The 22,741-nt window shown below is 39.7% G+C and overlaps 3 protein-coding genes across 4 annotated transcripts; all 3 read right to left on the bottom strand.

Annotated features, from left to right (window-relative positions):
• Positions 1-220: 220 nt before the first annotated feature.
• Positions 221-6,276, bottom strand: LOC108894265 (macrophage mannose receptor 1-like). Its single transcript, XM_018692876.2, is given in 8 exon segments — positions 221-613; positions 1,447-1,581; positions 1,583-1,764; positions 2,157-2,464; positions 4,306-4,515; positions 4,787-4,951; positions 5,195-5,268; positions 6,231-6,276. Coding segments are annotated over 6 exon segments (1,191 nt in total). The 5' UTR covers positions 4,948-4,951; positions 5,195-5,268; positions 6,231-6,276; the 3' UTR covers positions 221-418.
• Positions 6,187-10,408, bottom strand: foxr1 (forkhead box R1). Of its 2 annotated transcripts, none has more exons than XM_018692879.2 (7): positions 9,877-10,408; positions 9,564-9,656; positions 8,294-8,538; positions 7,396-7,464; positions 6,950-7,077; positions 6,538-6,770; positions 6,187-6,273 (listed from the first exon to the last, which is right to left on the bottom strand). In XM_018692879.2, the coding sequence occupies exons 1-7, from the start codon at positions 9,995-9,997 to the stop codon at positions 6,245-6,247; spliced, it is 918 nt and encodes a 305-aa protein (XP_018548395.1). In that variant the 5' UTR covers positions 9,998-10,408; the 3' UTR covers positions 6,187-6,244. The 2 variants fall into 2 exon arrangements, with proteins under 2 accessions (XP_018548395.1, XP_018548394.1); XM_018692878.2 differs by having other exon boundaries at positions 7,363-7,464.
• A 709-nt stretch (positions 10,409-11,117) lies between these two features.
• LOC108894267 (V-type proton ATPase subunit d 1) lies at positions 11,118-18,346 on the bottom strand. The gene is made up of 8 exons (XM_018692877.2): positions 18,138-18,346; positions 16,325-16,496; positions 15,292-15,470; positions 15,098-15,177; positions 14,831-14,908; positions 14,045-14,221; positions 13,687-13,764; positions 11,118-11,821 (listed from the first exon to the last, which is right to left on the bottom strand). The coding sequence occupies exons 1-8, from the start codon at positions 18,262-18,264 to the stop codon at positions 11,660-11,662; spliced, it is 1,053 nt and encodes a 350-aa protein (XP_018548393.1). The 5' UTR covers positions 18,265-18,346; the 3' UTR covers positions 11,118-11,659.
• Between the last annotated feature and the right edge of the window lie 4,395 nt (positions 18,347-22,741).

Below are 22,741 nucleotides of genomic sequence, written 5' to 3' on the forward strand. Positions count from 1 at the left end.
CTGCCATCTAAAGGTTTTTTAGATTTTTGTAATGTGGTGATGCATGAAAAGAGTCAATCACAGTTGATCAGTTAGTTTAAATGAGAACTTACAAAGCTGTGCGTAACTTTAACTGATAATTTATCTAACTGGTACATTATCTGAGAACCACTTGTAAAGTGGTAATTATAGAGCTGAATCTGGTTTGTAAAAGCTTCTGTGACAGAAAAAATCCTCACACTTTATATTACCACAAAGTTTTATCAAACACTTGCAATGTCTTTCTATAATTATTCACATACCGTAAATGTATTCTAAAGCCTTTTTACACTTGCATCTATTCTAGCATCTGTACCATGTGAACATAACTTGATATGGTAGATAGCAGATGTAGGACAATTTGGGAGTGACAACCCTAATGCAGATGATGGTGGTGATGTCAGAACCAAGTCCGGTAACAAAGGAAGTTTCTTTTCTCTGAACAGTCTCTGGTCTCTAGAATGCCTGTGTCCTTTTTGGGTAAGGCTCCACAGCTTTGCACCTCGACGGGGCAGGTGGGGAGGTCAGAGTACAACATATCTGCCCCATTCACCCATAGCCATCGACCGGCCAGGAAACGAAGGCCTGTCCACACCTGGGGAGAAGAAACAACTAATGGACCTCTGTGGATAGAGGAGCTGCAAAACTCTGCAACAAAACAATCCCATCTACAATACAGGGTCAGTTATTACTCTTTGTATTAATACATTTCAAACCATTAAGATTAATGTTTGATTATTCCAAGAGTCTAGAAAAGCAGTATTTATGTGCGGGCAGGCGAGAGGTGTCAATATGTATGTGTCACTTGAAAAAGAGAAAATGCTGAGGATGAGGACTCACTTGTGTATGGCAAACATAATGTTCACTGGGATCGCTGGAGTATAACTTAAAACAAAGGACAGGACTGACCTGCTGCGCCTAGTTATAGTGCACCTTGTGAGTCATAGTTAACATCTGCCTTTAAGTTTTTATGCACACAGACTTAGACCTTTGACATTGTAAATCAAAGACCTAGGTATTTTCCAACACAGCTCTTAATTTTATCTAATAGTTTATTCAGAGAAAAATGTATCTGACTTTTACTTGTGGAGCCTGTTGGGTAAGCCATGCTGCCCCATAAGGTCCATAAATCTGGTTTGTTTAAGTGTTCAGTGAGATTTTTGTAGCCTTCTATTTCTTATGTAATAAAAACCGAACACTTATCTTTATAAGTCTAGATTTCTCACTTATAAATCATCATCATTCTGTGTCATTCATAACAGATGTAACACATATCCCAGAGTAAACAAACAGCCAGCACTGATTGGTGGAAAGGCTGTCTGTTGCTGTCGCCATTATCTCAACTTAACAAATTGCACCTACTACAAAAACATGTAATAGCATGCACATGGCAGCATTTCTTACAAATGTTGCTGATTATGAACACACCTCCTCAGTTTCGGCATCGATGACCCGACTAGTCACGTAGTCATGATCTGATGGCTGCACACTGACCAGCTCGTAGTGGTAATAGTAAGGTGCAATGAGGTTTCTGCAGTGTTCCAGCGCCTCCTCCCATGGTCTTGTTCTCCTTTACCAGAATCAGGTTGTCGTTCATGCAGACGAAGGGAAGACGGATGGAGCAGTTTTGGGCTGACATCTTTTTTTCACTGGAGGAGATAGAGACGCAGTCCCCGCTGTCACTTGGCTCACCTGGTTCCCAACTACCGTACTCTGACGAGCCTATGCTCCAATTCCATGTTCCCCCTGCAGGACAGATGTTGAAAGTTCAGCAACACCGATTAGGTGAAAGTCTGTCTGTTTGCTTTTTGTCAGAAAATCAACGAAACCGATCCCACCGTGAATTGTACTGAGAGCAAGAGAAAGAGAAAAACAATAACTAACAATACAGCAGTGGTTGCTCACGTCTCCATGTTTCAAGAAGTGAGATAAGATGATTATAGCCTCTTCTACTCTTTTGCCCACTCATTAAGTCTGTGCATTGAGGGACTAATTATTATTGTGACATGGATGTTTAGCTACTTGTGATCGTGATTTTATAGATTTGGTGTCATCTTAGAAAAAAACTCATCAGTGGACGAGTGACTAGGCTGAAGAATTGTTCAATGAGCACATGTTGCAATTGTGTTAGTCTTTACCATCTCTATGCAGTCCAATCCAGACCGGAAAGTTCTCTAATTTAATAAATGAGTACATGTTGACCCAGCTGCTGTCCCCACTGCCGCCTCCGTCCCCGCTGCTGTCACCACTGCCGTTGCCGCCGCCGCCGCCAGCGTCTCCAATGTTTTCGAAAGTTGCCAGATCATCGTATTTATCTGAATCCCTGCAGTGCTGCTGGGCCTCAGACCATGTCATCGACGTAGACATAAATTTGTATTCGTAATTGCGTTTGTGGCGCTTGTGACAAAGGAAGAAGAAATATGTTCCACAATCATCACCGACAAACCTATAAAGAGTTAAAAGAGTATATTAAAGCGGAAGAATTTGAAGCATTCATCCAGTTTGTCCTTTTTAGGGAAGAAATATACCATATTGTATTTAGTGTCTTTGACATTTTATTACAATAACTTAAGATGGCAAAAAGATTGCTCGACTGATGACAATTTTTCAAATCAAGCCTATGCTTTAGGTTTTGCAGTCCTGGTGACCGAGAGATCTCAATGCACTGCTACGTAGAGAACATGCACCTAGACAAAACACAAACAGATTATGAAAGATTCTTTTTGAAAACATATGCAGCATTAGTCTATGATTTGCCCATTTGCATATGCTTCTCAGGTGTCCATAACACTAAATATTCATGACTAAATAAGCAATAATTAAGGTTAAAAGTTCAGGAGAAAAACATCCTTAGTTATTATTTTATTAATTTATATTCTATTTGATTTGATCACACGTGTGGTTACCGTAGTAACAGCAGTGTTGTTTAGAAAAACTGGTCCCTCCTTCTGTCTGATCTAGCAGACTTTGTCCCGAAGGTGACTGAAGGTCTTGGTTCTTTTTCTAACGTCGTTTGGTGTTTCACTACGGGAATCGATTTGGCTTGACCAACTACGGAAGCTCCAATGACACCACGTCTGTCAGTGACAGACATGTCGAACTGTACCTGGGGCACGCCCCCTGTGTAACAACAGTCGACCAGCCCCTCTCAAATCATTCTCGCTTTCTACCCGTGGAGAAACTATACAGACTCCCTCAGCTCTTCCAGGCTAGTTTGGCTACAGCCTCCACAAGGGGTATGGCCACTTCATGGGCTCCGTTCAGGGGAGTGTCAGTGCAGGACATTTGTGCTGCAGTAAGCTGCGCTACCCCTCACACTTTTGTGAGGTTTTACAGGCTTGATGTCTTGGGGCCGTCCTTAGCACAAGCAGTGCTAGAAGTGAACACGCCAGGGTCAGTGTAATTATTGCTGACAGGCTGGATATGTTTATGGCCTCGGGAAGCTTATGCACTCCGGGAGTGGTCTATATCTCCCATAGTGAAACACCGAAAAAGAACTTTGGGTTACTTAACGTAATCCCCGTTTCTGTGATAACAGAGTGAGGTGTTTCACCATCACATCCCTCCTTGCATAGACAAGGAAAGAAACCGGTCTGGAATGATTTGAGAGGGGCTAGTCGACTGTGCCCCAGGTACAGTTCGACCTGTCGGTCACTGACAGACGTGGTGTCATTGGAGCTTCCGTAGTTGGTCACGCCAAATCGATTCCCGTAGTGAAACACCTCACTCTGTTATCAAAGAACCGGGGATTGTGTTAAGTAACCCAAAGTTCTCTGTCCTCCTCTGTACAGTCTACTATCTGCAATCTGGGCGTCTCTGTAGGCCAGGCTCTGTTAATCATGTTAATTGTTTGGCTTGTTCCTGTCTCTACCAGCTGAGGCCCTCATCCTCTTGCTGAGATGGAGGTGATTATTCACGCATGACTATTGCAGCTCTCTTGTCATCTCGTCAGACAAAATGCAGACCATAAATAATATCAAAACTCGACACTTTAAAATACGAGCAAACATCCCTTCCCAGCTGTCATAAGGTTTTGATTTAGTTGTTGCTAATTCCTGATTGGTGAACAAAAGACCATTTTCCAGTTAAACCGATGAGAGGAGCCCAAACAAAAACACAGATAAAGAGGACGCACAGATCGGACGCTATGAATAATATTACAAATTATAAAATACCACACAGGAAAAATGTTCAGCACTAATATTAAATACATGTGATTTGAAGTGAATCTGCTTGTCATGAAAAAACATTTAGTTTTTGAAAACGGTGCAAGAACAGTCTTATTACTTTTTGTCGCTGTAATCGACGTAAGCGCAGGTATCAGCGTTGCGTGGTTCGTATCGTCTCCAACCATAGAAGTTTGTGTTTTCTCCATCAGACCAATCCCAGTTATTGGAGTTTTTGTACAGGCCGATCCATGCGTTATAATTGTCCAAGTACATACGGTCTCTGTCAGAGTGTGTGTACAGGACGGCCATATCGATGTATGCATTTGATCTGTTTGGACAAAATAAATAAATAAATGGCTTAATTAATTTTAAAAAATCAGTCAGATTCACATAATGAGTACAAGTGATTGAAAAAAAGTACAGTAACAGTGGAGGACGTTTTCTAACTTGTTGAGATATATGGTTTTAATCCTTCACTCTGTTATCATCTTGTCAGAGTACTGTGTATTTGCGCTGCAGCTCTAAATAACCTAAATAACGTATATATTCACTGAATTCTTACTGTATTGACAATAAGATGAATAAAAAGAAAACACCACCTCCTGCAGTAGCTTTGAGCTTCCTGCCAGGAGACATGATTTCTGACTTGTGAGTAAAATCTTGTCACCACTGATCCCAGTCCGGACACAGTGCTGCTGAGGAGGAGGAGGAGGAAGGATCCTGAGAGAACACTCTTCGTAATCATCATCATCATCACCATAATCCTGTTGTATGGAGAGCATCATATTGATTATTTTGTGTAGCAAGGATAAACAACTGACAATTTTTAAAACTGCTCTGCTGGTGAATGCAGTCAGTGATCACTTAAAGCATATATGAATACTGTGATACAAGAAACAGGTCAGATCTTCAGTTATAATTATTGACAAACAATGGACAGTGAATGGACAGTAATTAGCTAAAGATTGTTTCAACCAATAATTAATTAAAGGCAGGCCTAGTGTTACCTGTCCTGATGCGTCGGTTTTTCTCTTTTGCGGCAACGTCTTCAGTGAGAAACACTCAGTGGTGCTTGATGAGCCTCCAACATGAAAACAGTACTTCTTACTACTTTGAGCTCCATGAATCAGTCATTTGACTGGCAGAAACACTTAAGTCAACTATCAGCTCCCCACCATTTGACTGTTGGCAAATGAGGGGGAGATTTACCTACAGACCTGAAATAATAAAGACATATTATGCCCAAGAGACACTGGGAAGCATACAATGAAACTACTGAGTCACTGTACTGTTCAGCCTGCGTTGTCACAGTCACATCGGGACATTTTTAACATCTAAAATCAACATTTCGGGCACAGCTCTACACTGATCCCTCACTGCTCCCCATTGCAACAGCAATCCCCAGTGGCAGGGGATGCTCTGTTTGAGCATCTGTGGGACCTGGTTAATATTGTGTAGGTCTCCCTCGTGCCACAAAAACTGCTCTGACTCGTTGGGACATGAATGCAGGACCTCTGAGGGTGTCCTGTAGTGTCTGGCACTGGGACACTGGCAGCGGATCCTGTGGGTCCTTTGGGTTGCAGGATTGGGCCTCCGTGGATCTGGCTTGTTCCATTGTATCCCACAGATGGTGGTTCAGATTGGGATCTGGGGAGTTCAGAGGTCAGGTCAACATCTTGGGCTCTTTGTCGTGTTTCTTGAGACACTTCTGAGCAGTTTTTGTGGTGAGGTGGGAGCACTATCCTGCTCGGGGAGGCCCCTGCCATTAGGGAATGTTGTTGCCATTGGGGTGTGCACTTGGTCTGCAACAATGTTTAGGTGGGTGGTACATCAAAGTAACATCCAGATGAATAACAGGATCCAAGGTTTCCCAGCACAACATTATATCGTAATAAGATGATCAATGTTATTCACTTCACCTGCCAGTGATTTTAATGTTGTGTGGATTGAGACAAGATGGATTACATTATACGAATAAAACATAAAGGAGAAGAAAACATTTTGTATATTCGATTTATTATGCATCGATTTTAAGTCTGATACCTTTACAGCTGCTGTCACAGCGCAAGTAAACTCCGAATTATTTCTGAAACACAAAGAAAAGTCATTCGCAATAAATATTTTCTGCCTGTCACCCACAACAATTTAGCTGATTGAAGATTTAAAACGTTTTAACTAAAATCTTTGTTATTGATTAACGCCACACAGGACTTAAAAACCTCAGCAGGTATCAAGGTATTCTGTAGTAATTTGTCTGCTTGAATTAATAATTAGTACCATCTAATCAATAAATTATTTTCCTGAAATTAGGCTTATAGTCTTAAGTCAATGTATCAGTATCATATTTCACCTGGGTGAGACATGCTCCTCTCCAGCTGCTTGAGGGATTCTCCCGTCAGCGTGCAGAGCTCGTCCTTTAGCCGGTGTTGGCCGTCCAGAGTCAGGTGCCAAAAGCAAGACTTCCTCTTTCCATCTCTGCACAGCTGGTTGCAGGTTTTGCGGAAGCTGTTGTTGAAGCACAGGTTGTGTCGGATAGTGTTCTTCCAGCCATCTGGAGCTGTCTGAAAGAAGGGGAAGTGCTCTCTGGGAAAGGACAGGGAGGAATGTGAGGAACATTGGGGGAGCTCAAACCCCCCAAAACAGGCTGTGGTGCAACATGTTGCGACAGTGTAACTTAACCATTAAAAATTACAATGAAAAATGTTGCAATCCAGCAACTTCAAAGATGTCAAACGATGTCTGAAAATGAATAAAATTATGACCTGGTGAAGCTGTAAATTTGCTGCACTTTGAGGCTCCCGGTGTGGCTGTTCTTGAGTGCCAAGGCGATGAGGATGCAGTAATTCACTGGTGGACGAGGCCAGCATCCCGGCTTCAGGATCTTACTGTCCTGGGATAAAAAGGCAGGTGCTTATTAAAAGCCAACTCATTTAAACATATGTTGCTGGTACAATAACAGATTTCATTTGAACTTTTCCTGAGCACCCAAAGGAAACTGATGCAGACACCACACCTTAGCTCAAACTTACTTTGAATCTTAAGGAAAATTTATTTATTTCTTAAGGATATTTAAAGCTCAGAAATCTCCTACATGAAACAGCTAAACATACTCCAATAAGTTATTGTACAGCTTTTTACGGCCTTTAAAGAGATAAAGAGGTTTCCGGCATCTTACTGAAGGAACCTGGGTCAGGCCATGTATCCTCACCCTGGCTTTGGTGGTTCTCCCCTTGCGTCTGTTTTTGGTCGGTCGACAGGAGACTTCTTTATCTTTGATCTAATGGTCAAAAACAAACACATTGTTAGAATCAGTGCATGGATTCCTCTAGTAGTTTTGAATTACTTTACTCTTTTTTTTTTTTAAACTAACAGGTCGAAGGTTTCATTTGATGAATAGCATTATATCAGAGGTGGAAAGTAGATTTACTCGAATACAATGCTTAAGTACTTAAGTACTTACTGTCCCATGTTTTAGGGTGTAACTGACTGACTGATAAGGACAAAAATCTTTGGAATTGATGCTGTACTTTGTAAGAACAGTGTACCTGGCCATCATGAGCAGCTGATGCAGTGTAACCCAATGGGCATTTATCCAGTGCTTGTTTTTGCCACTGACAGGCTCAGATTGTTATTGTCTGTGTCTGACAACATTATGGATAGGATTCCTACAGAGACTGACCTTCTTATTAAAGAGTAAGGTCCATAAATGTTGTTGGACTACCACTGCCTCAGTTGGTTTGTTAGTTCCTGTTAAAGTGTAGTAGTTTTACTTCCACCACTGAATTGAAAACACAAACAAACAAACAGCAGCAGTATTCCAGAAACTGGACGTTTACTCAAAAACAACAACAAAAAAAAACATACATTTATTAATGCAAGACTGTAACTCATAACTTATATTTTGTATTTTGTATGTAAAGTATGAAAAGCGAGTTGAGCCAAACTTACCTGGTTTAAATTTAAATACAAAGTGAATCACTGGATATTTAAACCAAACCAGATTTCATACAGTGTGGAGATTCAGACTGGTTACACTGGTTATATGTACTGTGAATGAATGTTAGCTGTGAGTGTGAAGCACACAGAACTGAGTGATTATACAGTACCCTGTAGTCAGTGGAGGAGGAAACAGGCTGCAGCACTTCCTCCTGGAGAGGAGCATCATGGGGAGAAAACACACGGAGCTCTGCTATAGGTGGATGTTGAGTCTGTGCAGGATTCAGCAGAGGTGTTTGGATTTCCTCTGCAGGTTCACAGAGAGCCTGCAGGTCTGCTGCATTTTTGCTGTGCTGGATTGGGCAGGCAATGTCAGGATTCACTAACAGCCATAGGTTTGGCTTCACAAAGGTGTCTGATGGACAGAAAAAAACATGGCACACATTCAAAGTGATGCAAAGATCGCTTCAATGTTTTTCTCTTAGTACATCAAATAAGAGAATTCTTTCAAATTAAATGGAGCTTGTTTCTGTTTATTTTTGTCATGAGGAGAGAGAAGAAAACTGATATGAACTGTGGTCTTAATGATGGCACTTATTATTTCACAGCAGTGACATTAAAAGCTACATTATGGAAATTCTTGACCAGTGGTGACACTATGGAGCAATGTTTAGATGAGCAGGTTTCCACTGGGTCATTTGATGCAAACTCCTCCAAAATTCCTAACTTTTTCATTGCATTTCATTTTTTCATTTTTCATTTTCAGTTAATTTCATGGATTTTCTCAAAGAAAAAAAGTATAAAAAACTTATATTGATTCATGGGACTTTACACAATCCCACCGCTACTTCTTTGATGATGTAATATTAATGTAATCTTACAAGTTTCATGGCTGTTCAGAACAAATTTCAACATGATTCAGTAAAAAAAATCAGCAACTGGTGAGGCACAGAATACACATACAAGGAATCAACAAAATTATTAAATTTAGCTCAGAGGAAAAAAACAAAAAAACAGTCATTTGGAACAGAGCTATGGGATTTTGCAAGATCCCGTGAATTTTATAGAAGTATTCACAAGGGTTTTTCAAGAAAATCTATGATACTTAGTGGGAGGTCACAGGTGAATTAATGTGGAATGTCTGTAAGGGCAGTTATGGAGGGAATACTGTAGTCATGTTTGTTAAAACACAAGTCTGACTATTCCTCTGAGTATCAAGGACACACACAATGCATAACACAGATAAATTTTGATACTTCATAGGATTACTTTGACATTATGATAGACCAACATTTAAATGTGTTTTTAAAAGGGTTGCAAGTTCTAGAAATTAGGACCAAAAGGAAACAAAAACCCAGAAAGCTGTCGAAGTTAATCATGTAAAGTTAAATGAATTAGGATGTCAATCCACAGACAAAAAAGACATTTCTCTCAGCTCACCTGATGTTTTATCATACCAAATGAATTCGTCTTTTCTTCTCGAGGCTCTCGCAGAAGGCCTCTGGATGACATACTGATCATTCAATTTGTCATCTGTCATCAGAGACAGACAGAGAAACAGACATCACACAAGCTGCACGTTTTGATTCAAGCTTCAGACTCCGTTTGTTTTTCCTAATTGTAAAATGAAACTTGTGTTTTAACTGTAACATCAGCTATGTCCTACAGAGTTTTCTGTGCTACATGGAGTATGGATCATCCTTTAAGTTACAATGATGCCAAATACCAGTCAAGAAAAAAGAAACTACGTCACCATGGTAAAACTGGTCGGTGGTCGTTGCCAGTTTCAGCTCCTTGTCCATGTCCCAGTCTGTCAGGCCGACAGAGCAGTGCAGGTCAAAGAGTCGAGCTGTGGTTTTAAGATGAAAAGTCATGTTTTTCTAAATTTTACAGCAGCTCTGAGGAGATGTGCAGGTTTACTGACAGGTCTGCAGGTCGTTGATACAGCAGCTGAAGCTGAAGAGACTGATTAGGCTTAATTAAACCTAAAAAGAGTTCAGCTTGTGCTGAATTTACAGGGAGACGTTTGTGCCTAGTGGTACTACGTTTGGATTAAACAAAACTGAATTTGTTCCATTTGTAAACTAAGCAATAATTATGACTTTGAGTCAAAGGTCTAAAATCAAATTGAGTTTTATCCATTAAATCTAACCAACTGTTGTCACAGGATTGAGGTTCCATACTTAAGTCAACTGAGCAAACCAGACAGAAATATCTCAGCTATAGCATAGATGGGTGGCATGGTGTGAACATGGGTGTCAATGATTGTCTCTGTAAGGCCACCCAGACTAATGATCTGTCCAGGGTGTACTCTGCCTCTTGCCAAGTGCCTGCTGTGATTGGCTCCAAACTTCCCACAACCCTTAAGGATAAGTGGTATAGATAATGGATGGATGGATGGATATTGGACGGAAGATGAAGTTTCATGACTTTTACATTTCTTCAGACCTGCATTGTTGCAGTTAAGTCTGTTTATTTTCATGACATTTACAATACACATTTCACAAGTAAGAAACAGATCAAAACAGCAATAAATCAATTTTTACAGCATGAGAAAACAAAATCATATAGTCATCTTTAAATATCTCTATATCTTTTTTTATAGTTTAAACATTACGTCTGTCATATACTCACGAGATTCATTCAAGGTTCATTTATAGAATCTTCACACAGAAACAGGGATATCGACAACTGGAAGCTCCTGTTCAGCTGCTGTATTTTTAATATCTAACAACAATGTAGTTAAGACAGGAGAATCGGGTGGGGCTCACACATTTCACTCGTTAGTTGGATTTTTTTTGTGTTTTTTGGGGGGGTGGGGGTGGGTAATTATCAGACATGTTGACAAAATCTTAACACTAAAACAGAAATAAATACAGGTTATATAGAACCTGGTGGTGACTGACGCTGAGTAGAGGAATGTTTACATCTCCACTTTGAGCTCAGAGGATGAGAGGCTGTATTACCACTGATTTTGGTCAGTGATTAATCCAAATTTTACAGTAATCTGCATCTATGACTATCAAATAGGTAGAGATGTGGTTGGTGTCTGCTGTGCTGATTTTCTGTCTTAGCAAACTGCAAATTGTTCTTCTGTGTGTTTTTTTTTTACCAGCCGAAGCGTCAGACAAGCGTGGTGCCAGAAACAACACACCAAGTGTAAGATTACACAATCAGATGTAAGTGTTTGAAAGTCAAATGAGTTGCCTCCTTTACCCTTGTGAGCTCCTTAAAACAAGCACCAACCACCTGTGCTGGACCAGGCTCATGTGATGAGCCTTCTGCTAAAAGCTTTGTATTTAAGTTCATTATGTGTTTTACTAAGTGAGCAATAATGAGCCCGACTCCAATTACAAGAAGAAACCCGGGTGTCGAGAACCAATTCACACCTATGAGTAAGGAATGGAAAAAATTTTGCATTAAACCATCAGAATCTTTCACACCAAGCTGTGACTGGAGACACTGTTCAAGACACAAGACCAAATGAAATGATGATGGGAAGTAAGAGAAGAAGAGAATGGTGAGGAAGAGTATGCTTAAAAGATAGGAATGTAGTTGTCAATCTTGGCGCGATGCCGCTGGGCGATACACTCTGCAATCCAGACGATGTTCCTGCACTCCTGCTCCTTCAGCTTGACATAGGCGTAGAAAACACTGAAGTGGAACTGGTTGAGGAAGGCTAGTTTGTTCAACTTCACCTGGCAGGGCAGGGCAGGGTGGGGGAATACAAGGAGGATGTGCAGGAAGAGACTGATAAGTTCACAGCACAACGCTTGTAACGACAAGCACACCTTGTTTTAGGGCCGCACAGTCATATCCAATGTGATAAACCAGATTATTTGTTTCTTTTTTAGACTTTTACTACCATCAGAGTTATGGTGAATATGCACCACTGCTAGAAGACACATACAGTGGGGGAAATAAGTACTCAACACACCAGCAGTTTTTTCATTAAACATATTTACAATGCAGCTATTCACGTGAAATTTAGACCAGATATTAACTCAATAAAAGTGCAGAGAAAGAAATTGTAAAATTCCAATCCATAAAAAAGTCATGTTCAATAAAGTTGGTTGACAAAGGAAAAAAAAAGGCTCATTCCACTGATTAGTTCTCCTAAATGTGCTAATTAGAATCAGGTTGGTTGCTGGAAGGTAAGCACTAGAAGGGAAACCCACCACCTGAATGCAAGTAAAAAAAAATTGTTGCCAAGCTGTCACGTAAGAAACATCTCATGATGAGTAGGGGCAAAGAGCTTTCCCAAAACTCTTTGTTTTGCTGCTCTTTGTTGAGCAGCAGGACAATGGCAGTGGTTACAGACGGATTTCTAAACTCCTAAATATTCCAATAAGCACCATTTGGGCCATTATCTGCACGTGGAAGAAACATCGCTCCACCATAAACCGACCAAGTACTGGAATGGGCAGTCAGAAATTTAGTCAGAAGTATAGCTCAAGAGCCAAGGACCACTGCAAAAGAGCTCCAGAAAGACCTGGAAGCAGCAGATTTAGTCGACACAACAGCCAATGCACTCCACCGCCACAGTCTCAATGCATGATCACCGTGAAGACTATTACTGAAGAAAAGGCATGTTGAAGCTCAGTTAGTGTGCTCAATACTTTTTTCCTTTGTCATTCCATGTTATTGCACATAACTTTTATGGATTAGAATGTACCAATCTCTCTCTCTTAATTTCACAGAAGTAGCTGCATTTGAAAAATTGTTAATGAAAAAACTGCTGGTGTGTCGAACATTTCCCCCACTATATCACTGAACCTCAGCTACTATACCCCAACTATTAATGTCTGCCTATACCACACATCAGGTCTGTCGACTGCCACCAAAGCCCACTAGGATGTGTTGGCTACCCATCTATTTTTTTTAGTAATTTGCTGAACAGTAAACATTTTTAAAAATACCTTAACTTCCACACTGTACTTTACATCCCCTTAAAAGGTGCTATATGTGGGTTTTTGCTATCACTACATAGCAAACATTAGCATTAACAGCTGCTTACTTACTAGTCTAGAAGAAACATTGCGACTTCAGGATCATCATTCAGTTTTACTCCTTTACTCACTAAGACCTGTGTCAAGTAGTGGAAAGCAATGCCAGTGTTTTGCTATCTCTATTTCTCACTTTTTTCTACTGAAGTTAGCATGCTAACCAGCTAACCCTGTCCTGTCCTGTCTCGTAATACCATTTTGGGATTCACTGACTCACTTTAGCTTCAAGATGAGAAAGTAACACTGCCCAGAGGATGTTTTCTAACCTCTTAAAACACTACAATGGCTGATGCTCTTGGTAAGTAAACAGTTGTTAATGCTAATGTTGGCTTTAAAGCAATAGTAAAAACACCTTTAAATACCCCCAACTTCAAATGAGTTAACAATAAAGGTTTTTTTGTGAATGGGAGCTTTTGATGCAACCACTCTAAAACTCAAAACAACCTAAGTTAAAACTGTGACTATGATTATTTCATGATGATGTTAAGTCTTCAGAGTAAGTAATTAAGCTTTCACTGCCTGGTTGTAAAGTGTGTGTGATGATGATGATGTGTTACCTCATGCTCAAAGAAGCGATCCTCCAGTGTTTTGTCTCCTGGGTTGCTGCCGGCACCCTCAAAAAGCAGCTTGTACTCCTGAGGACACAAGGAACCAGGTTCAGACAAAGAGTAGATAGATGTTGTTCACTAAAAAATTAACTGCATATAAAAACAGTGTTGAAAAAAAACAAACAAGTGACATGACAAACTGGAGAGACACAAGTAAACAAGACTGTAAACAAAGCAAATCTCTTTGCAGGTCATTCACAATATTTAGCATAAACACTGAATGGATTCACCTTTGCTGTATAAAATCAGAGTAAACCAACACATTAATTACAGTTCAGGTCCACGGGCCACAGGTTTTTGGACTTACAGGATAGAAATCAGCAACAGCCTTGACCTGCTCGTAGTCATCTGCCCGGGCCAGCTGAGCAAGACCTTCTGGGTAAAGCTTGCCGCAGTGGGGGAAGAGCTTGGCACGGTCCTCTTTGGACAGCTCTGTGCCGAATGAGTTGATGGTGATGATGAAGGCTCTCCTGTCTGCCTCGAACTGCAGCAGAGACATGAAGAGTCAGTACAGCAATGACAAGTGACTGAAATGATGAAACCCAAAACAAACAGAGTTCAGCATTTTATGTTTCATGCACATGCTTTTATCTCATTACCGTTAAGATCGACTTCAAATCCACTGCTGCTCTTATAATAATAAACTGCTTTTTTGGTACAAAATGTTAAGTTTGAAGAGCACGTGTTCGTTGATTAGCTGCCAAGGAAGTTATGTTTTCACTCATGTCTGTCTTTTTGTTTAGTTGTCAGCAGGACAACACAAAAAGTGCTGAACCAGTTTGAACAAATTTTGCTGGAGGGGTGCGGTGTGGGCCAGGGAAATTTTGATGCAGATCTGGTATAAAGGGTGGAGTCAGGAATTTTTTTTTCCCCAAATCACTTTAACATTGTGAAACAGGGCATTTTTGCTTACATTTTTGTCAATTTCTTGGAAAATAATGTTTGGTCTTGATTTAAAAAAACACAACAAAACATGCATATTTATGGTTTTAAGATCTAGGAGTTTGTTCAGTGTGGTGCATAGCCAGATAATCACATCTGATGAAAGAAAATGCTGAATTACACACAGAGGTGTAATTATTATCAGACTCACCTCCAGAATAGGACACATGGTGTCAGCTGTGGTTCCTCCAAGGTTGGAGCAGAACTTGTAGAAAGCCTCCAGATAAGCCTGAGAGGTCATGACACAAAATGTATTTTAGGCAACCCATGAATAATAATAATAATGATACATTTCAAGAGCTTTTTAAGATCTTCAAAAACACTTTACACACATTACATTAAAATAACTTTGTTCTTTAAAGCACCCTGGAAACAATTTGTAAAAAAGCGCATTAATATTTACTATGATATACTTTACCTTGTAGAGTGTGTTACGAATGATTTCAATGTTCATCTCGTCCAGGTCCTGTTCAGATATACAGTCCTGGAAAAATGCAGCTGAAAAGAGAAGAGGGAGAATTTACACCAAAGTGACAGGAATTTCTTAAAGCTTTGGCACCACACTATCACATCCTCCCTGGTTTAAATTCCAGCTTAGACGGAGGCACATACCCAGGGGTGTGTCCACCAGGATGGCGTTGTACAGTTCGGCAGGGGTCTGGGCAATGTTGACCGCCTCCATCTGCTCAAAGCTGCCCAGAGGGTGACACTTTGGCACCAGCTCAGAGATGGCCCGCTGGTGCAGAGTGCCCGTGATCAGCAGGATGACGTTATCGATCATGTAGCTGTACCTGTACGAGGGACAAGGAAAGGAAAAGTCAACTAACCTGCTTTTTGACTATTTCCATATTTCTTATCATACATGTTCTACAGTATGTATATACACAGTTTACTTTCCATTACAGTTGTGTTGCAAAGCACACACGTCACAATTACCTCCTCCCTTCCATTCCATTTATTTCACTGATGTAAAATTTTTGGTGGCTGTGCAAATCACAATGACAAATTGGAAAACACAACAACATTAACTTAGGGTAGATAAGGTAGATACCTGCTATTGACAAGGATTGTCACCAATTGGTCAGACACCTTTCCTTCCTGTTAAAAAGGGGGACAGAGCATCCGTCCAATCAGTGATGACCCTTGTCGATAGCAGGTACCTACGTTTTCCAGAAGTTAATGCTGTTGTTGTTGTGGTTTCTGTTTTGTCATTTAGTGCTAGTTTTTCCCCTTTGTCAATGAGATTTCTACCCAGTGGCCACTGTAAAAATCAGAGCACTTAACAGTGTAATGCAAATTTGGTCAGGAACAACATCACGTAAGTTACATATAACTTGATGTTAACGGGGGCTAAAACATCAGACTTTCTGATGAGAGTCAAAAATTGTTGTGTATCTGGGTGTGTATCCACCATTTTCCTGCAGCAAATGAAGCCTACGTCACAGGATTACAGGTATTGATCATGGATTGATGGGTGTACAGTGATTAAATTCTGGCTTTCACAAGGTTACAGTGTTTTACAAATGTTGATACACACCACTCAGTAAAGCTCACTTTCATACATCTTTAAAGCCAGATAAGAGAACATTTGTGATGAATATTATGGTTTCAGAAGATTATTTCAGCATGACAGCTCTTTGCTTACGTGATGAAGTCCATGAAGCTGGCCAGAGGCTCGTACGACTGGTTCCTCATGTGCCGAAACTCCACCACCATCTTCTCCTTCAGCTTGTCATCAATAACGGACACAGTGAGGGGAGATGCCTCATTTGCCAGGAAGCTGCCATAGTCTGTGCTCTGCAGGTGGAGCTTCAGATCTGCAGGGGAGAAATCACAGCAGAAAGAAGAAATAAAACTGGTAATTAATGGATGATAATGGATTATTTCAACTTTTAAAATCTGAGAATTTGTTGTTCTTCCTCATCATATAGTAAACTGAATCTCCAAGGATTATGAGCTGTTAATCAGACAGAAAAGCAATATGAATTCCTCAAGTCTGATGTTTGATAGACCAAACAATTAATCACTGAATTGAGAAAATAATCATCAGATTCATTGATAATGAAAATATTCATTAGCTGCAGCCTTAAAAGATAACTCTGGTATAGTGAGACACTTCATTGGGATGGTGTAATGCATGAGTGGTTCATGCTGTCCCCCGGAAATCCTGTGGGCAGGTGTTCCCCAACTAAGCAGTTCAAGTTTATTTGCCACTTAACCTGTATAAAACTTCTGCTAAAGAGAAATGACATCTCTTTAGGACCAGAGTATATAAGGTCAAACAAAACATAAAAACATCAATAAAACATGAGAAACTTTGTCAGCTTTTCACATGTGAATGTTGAAGTCAGGGCTTCAACTAACAATTATTTTCATCACTGATTAACCTGATGATTATTTTCTCTATTTATCAATATTATTTGTCTAAAAATGTAAAAAAATAAAAAATAAAATAAAAAATAATATACATATATATATATATATATATATATATATATATATATATATAAATCTTCATCACAACTCCAACCCACAGTATTTGGAATTGTCATCTACAAATGTTTAATATTTTTCATTTTTAAAAAATGACTCCAAATAATTAATTAATTATCAAAATTGTTCATGATTAACTCTCTATTGTTGCAGCTCTGGTCGTAGTTTTATTGTGTGTTATTGTTGTTTTTCTATGAATCTGCAGTTACATAGCAGTACTATTGACGCATTTATAACAATAATGAGGATGTTCACAGTGACTGATGATTTTATTTTACACTCTTTAATTCTGATGCTGAACAGATGCTGGAACCACGGAAAAAACACATTTAAACATTTTGTCTGGTAATTTATCCACAGTACTTTAAAGGACAGTTGTATAAAAAGAACCACTGGTATTCTCTTTACTCATATCACATGTCTGCTTGGTTATAAAAGAAAACAAGAGGCGTTTGCTGCAGTAAAATCTCAGGTATATTGATGTTTACCAGAAAACAGTCACTAGCAGTCGGTTAATAACCATAATAAAACTGTGTCAGTGCTACAGCTACTGACACGGGTCACTTTGGTAAGGCTTACGGAAACGGCGCTGAATCGCATTCAACTGTAGTTTCAGTTCCTCTTCAAAAAAACCATAATTGATCAATAAACGACAAAACACTGGGCAATATTGACTTAGCTCAAATTAGCATTATGCTAGCTAGGTAGGCAGACTAAAGCGAAATGCTGTAAAATATTTCTCCTTTAATCTGTGCAAACAGTCGATATGAAACTTGATGAGTACCACTAAGTGGCAATAACACAAGTGGTGTGTTAAATAGTACGATTAAAAGCAACATTATCGTTGATGTAAAGCGAGCTAACGGCTAACTAGCACTGAGATGACAGCTGCTGTTAGCTAGTGAGTAGGATTAGCTCCGCTGGCTAGCCGTTAGCCGTTAGCTTTATCAGCTGTTTGAACTCACCCTCCAGAGTCTCGCACTGAACGAGGTTTAAATAATCGGCCTGGGACAGTATTCCAGCTTTAAAGCCTCGGACCAACCCCTCCAGGTAGCCGTTATCCACGTTAAAATACAGCTCGGAGAAAGGCATCCTGGCTGACCGTCAGATCCGTCTCTGCCGCAGGAGGAGAACCGTCAGTCCGGCTGGTTGGTTAGCGTCGTTAGCGTCAGCTGACCGAACCATGTGACCGTCACCTGATCAGTCATCTGCTGTGTGTGTGTGTGTGTGTGTGTGTGTGTGTGTGTGTGTGTGTGTGTGTGTGTGTGTGACATAATAAGACATAGTTTGTAATAGTTTATCAGTAACAGGGGACGTTTCTCTGGAACGGCACTTTTAACTAAGCATAACTTTTAATGCAGGACTTTTACTTGCAATTCAATATTTTTTGTTGTTTCAATCATTTTATTTAAGTAACCACTGTCGCTGCTTACAGATAATATTATGGCTTAATTCATTTTCGATTCAAATTCGTACTTAATTCAAGACACCAGATAAAAACTAAAAGTGAAAAAACTGACTGACTGTATCTTCTCATTTCCACTTTTTCATAGCAGTAATTCCACAATAAAACAGGCGGTGGTGTAACTGAGTCTCTTCTGTCCCAGGAGGTGTCACACCAGGGCCCTTGTTTTTCTTTTCCCTTGCCCAGAAAGATTGTCTGAAATATACATTTTCATTTTTCACCCTGAGCTTTTGAAGTTTGCTCTAACTTTAGGTTAATTAAAAGCAGGGCTTAATGTGGCACTGCACTGTACAACACTGCAATTTTTATTCTTCTGTTTAATCTGTTTTATTGTATTATGGCTTATTTTATGTTATATTTTATTTGACTCCTTTTAAATCCCATTTATTTTGTCTTCAACTGTCTCTTATGTCTGGTCTTATGTAAAGTACTTTGTATGGCCTTGTTGATGAAAGGTGCTTTACTTTTTCCCATTAGATACCTGCTACACCAAAATCATTCTCTCAGTATTGAGTAACTATTTTTTACGATATTAATCGGGCAGTCCAAAGACATGCAGATTAGATTAATTAGTGACTCTTAATTGCCCATAGGTGTGGATGTGAGTATGAATGTTTGTCTCTATATGTTAGCTCTGTGAGAGAATGATCCTCACCCACTGTCAGCTGGGATTGGCTCCAACCCCTACAACCCTCAAAGGATAAGTGGTACAGATAATGGCTGGATGATTATGAATTGTGAATTGTGAGCCTTGTCTCCTCAACTATACAATCACAAGATTTGTTTCTTGCACACAAAAATATTAACTGATGTATTTATTCCTTTAATAAGCATAACATATTGAATTATTATGAGATACAGTGCTGATATGCCACTTCATTAAATTAATGAATTACATTTCCATGGAGGCTAATAAAAGCCTAAAAAGTATAAAAAATATATAGCCTACATATATTTTATGTAGTCTCTTTCTCTCTCTCTCTACATATATATATGTGTGTGTGTGTGTGTGTGTGTGCACATTTTAATCAATAACAGATGAAAAATGAAAAATACATGAAACTATTTAGTGTTTAGGTGAGGATTGGGAATTACAATGAACTCCTAAACCAGATAACAAACAAGATCAAGAATAAATTTCAACAAACAGTGATCAGTAGACCCACTGTGGAGGTGAACTGCTTATTTTAAAGTGTGTCCTCTATGGGAACATTTTGCAGTGGGAGAAAATAACCTTGTTGATTTCTTTACTGTGAAAAAAGTGATCCTGTTGCATTATGGGAAATGTAGGGTCCAGCATTTTGCAGCTTGATTCATAGGATATTTCTGCCTCAGCTGTTTTGATTTTTATCATTCTTGTGAGGCCCATAGTTTTATTCAAGTACAACACTAAGATGCTAGAGTAACCATTTTAAATCACGACCATACTAATGACAGATTTACAGTCTCAAAAAACAGATCAATCAGTAGATCCTCACAGGTTCATTGTGGACCCGTCATGGTTGAACAGCACAGTATTAGATAGAAGCTAGTCCAACGGGAATAACTCTGTTGGCTATAAAGTAGATGATATAGAATATTTTTCAATCCCGTCTAATTCTGTAATTGACAATAAATCCAACAAATATCAGCTCATCAGCCTTTGAAATTAGATGGATAAAAGTATGTACCTTATGGCTGATGATTAAGCTTAGAAAGTTAGATTATTAAACAATAAAATCACGTTTCTCACATGTCTACCAACACAAAATTGAATGTGTGTTTCTCTCTGTGTGCGCATGTCATCACTGTCAATGTTTTTCTACACAGGAAGCAACGTTCATTCTTCATTTGGTGAGAGATAAACTGAGGATGCCAACAATCTAGAGTCAGTCCCAAACTCGAGCATTCGTCCGAACCCAAACACAGGATAAAGGGGTTCGGTGAATGTGCAGTGGAAGGTGTAGAGGTGGGTCAGTTTGAGTGACGAGACTATGGAGGGGAGACAGTAGAAGGACACAGTGCCAGCAGACCAGTCCAGATACACTGCTACCCTCTTGGAGTCAGTGGGTGGGGGTGTATCAATGTTTGTTGGTGTGTTGTTGTGCCAGGCAGTGAAACATTGAGTGGTGCAGAGCAGACTCCAGGACTGATCGTTCCATCCAATGCAGCAGTCATCACTGTCTCCTTGTCTCTTGATCCCTCTGTATGTCACTCCAATACTAACCCTTCCTTTCCATTGTACCTCCCAGTAATGGCGTCCAGTCAGGCCTTCGCTACACAGCAGCTGTTTCCAGCTGTCAAATCTCTCTGGATGATCAGGATATGGCTGCTTCTCCTTCACCACCATCACTCCTCTGTTGTCTTCAGAAAGTAAGAGGTTTTTGTTTGCTGTGTTTGAGTCCAGTGTAAACTCACAGAAATCTGATGGAGGAGAAAGGACACAGATGGATTTTGTGTGACTGATTATTCTATTACACACAAGCTACAATAACCAGATATTTCCCTATGGTGGCACAGATACCACTGTTTGTCCCACCTCTGTCTGACACAGACCAGACCAGCTCTATGCACAAACCAAAAACACAAGTGACACACTATAACATTATAAAGGCGCTCATTTACTCATCCAGCAGATGCAGAGCAACATGAGCATTAATGGTCCAATTCACTTTATTTTAAACTTTATTTTATTCACTTAATAAATGTGTTTTATTGCTCAAAATCAGCCAACAAAAAAATTGCTGAAAAACAGTGACATTGAAAAAATACTGACATCAAAAAAAAACCCCTCTCAGACAGTAGACAGACATGCCAAAAAATCTGCAGATTATCACTTAAAAACACATCATGATACAAAAATTTTTTAAAATAAAGTAAGATAACAATATTGTAAGATTGCAGTGGCTGGCCGTGTATTTCACACCTAGGCCTTCTTTGGTATCTTACCTGAATTAACCCACCTAATACCGTCATTATAATGTCACGGCTATGGAACCATTGACTTGGGGGTGGACTGTCAGGGCCAGCAAGGCACAATAACAAAACAGCAGACATTTTAAGCCCTAATGAAAATTAAAAGTTATGCGAGAAATACAAGAGGGAAGACTCGACTTTCAGCGTTAGCCTCCATGGTGATAGAAAAGAACTTATTGTTGGAACTGAGACACACAGATAACCTCTACAACAGAGTCATTGAACTCTTCCTCCTCCTTTAGCCATTGTAGGTTGAAAAAACAGCTATTAAACCTATGCTAACATGTTTTAGCTTGCGTTAGTAGCTATAGATGCGGTTTGCTAGCTCTGACCAGTACACTCTCTGACCATCCAGTCAAATGACATGAAAATGTGACATTAGTGTAGACCTGCTAGATGGCCCCCTGTCTCGCCAAACTGAAATGTGTGTTTGGTTAAAGCAAAGCAACAGTTTCATTGTCATTTATTTTAAATTACAGGAGCCTGCACTGTTTGATTCTGAAGGCCTTGAGGCAGATTTCTGCACGGGGCTGAAATCTGATTGGATAAAAGCTGTCACATAAACAGACTGTATTGGAAGCAGCGCAACCAAGAGGAAAACTATGTGATGAAGAGAACAGACGTTTGGGAACAATTTACTATAGTATTCATGGAAGAAAACATACATAAAATATAATTCAGTGATTGTGACAATGTGGCCTTACTGGGTCTGACAGCCCATCACTGTAACATTGTAATATTTTGATGTCTGTGTTTTATTTTTCAGTAAAACGTTTTTCAGTGGCAATGCTTGTTTTAGTGCCACAACTTGCCAGTGTTTCCTTTTTCAGTTTGGGTTTTGTTTTCAGTGTCACTGTTCTAGCTCCATATAAATGTAGGCTGCTATCACTAAAGCAGAAAGTTGAATGAGACTCATTGAAAACAGTACGTTACTTCAAATACTACTCAAATACACATTTTACATTGTAAGTATTATTATGGCTGGTACAAATGTGTATGTTGTTACAAGTTACAACTTATGAGGTTAATTGGTACCACCTACTAGAGACACAGTGGAACTACATGCCTCTGCCACAGGTTAAACTGGTTTTTCAAAATCGAACTAAAGTTAGTAGGATGTAACAGAAGTAGGTCAGATACACACGAACC

This window comes from Lates calcarifer, linkage group LG2, assembly GCF_001640805.2.
Source record: "Lates calcarifer isolate ASB-BC8 linkage group LG2, TLL_Latcal_v3, whole genome shotgun sequence".
NCBI classification, from domain to species: Eukaryota; Metazoa; Chordata; class Actinopteri; family Centropomidae; genus Lates; species Lates calcarifer.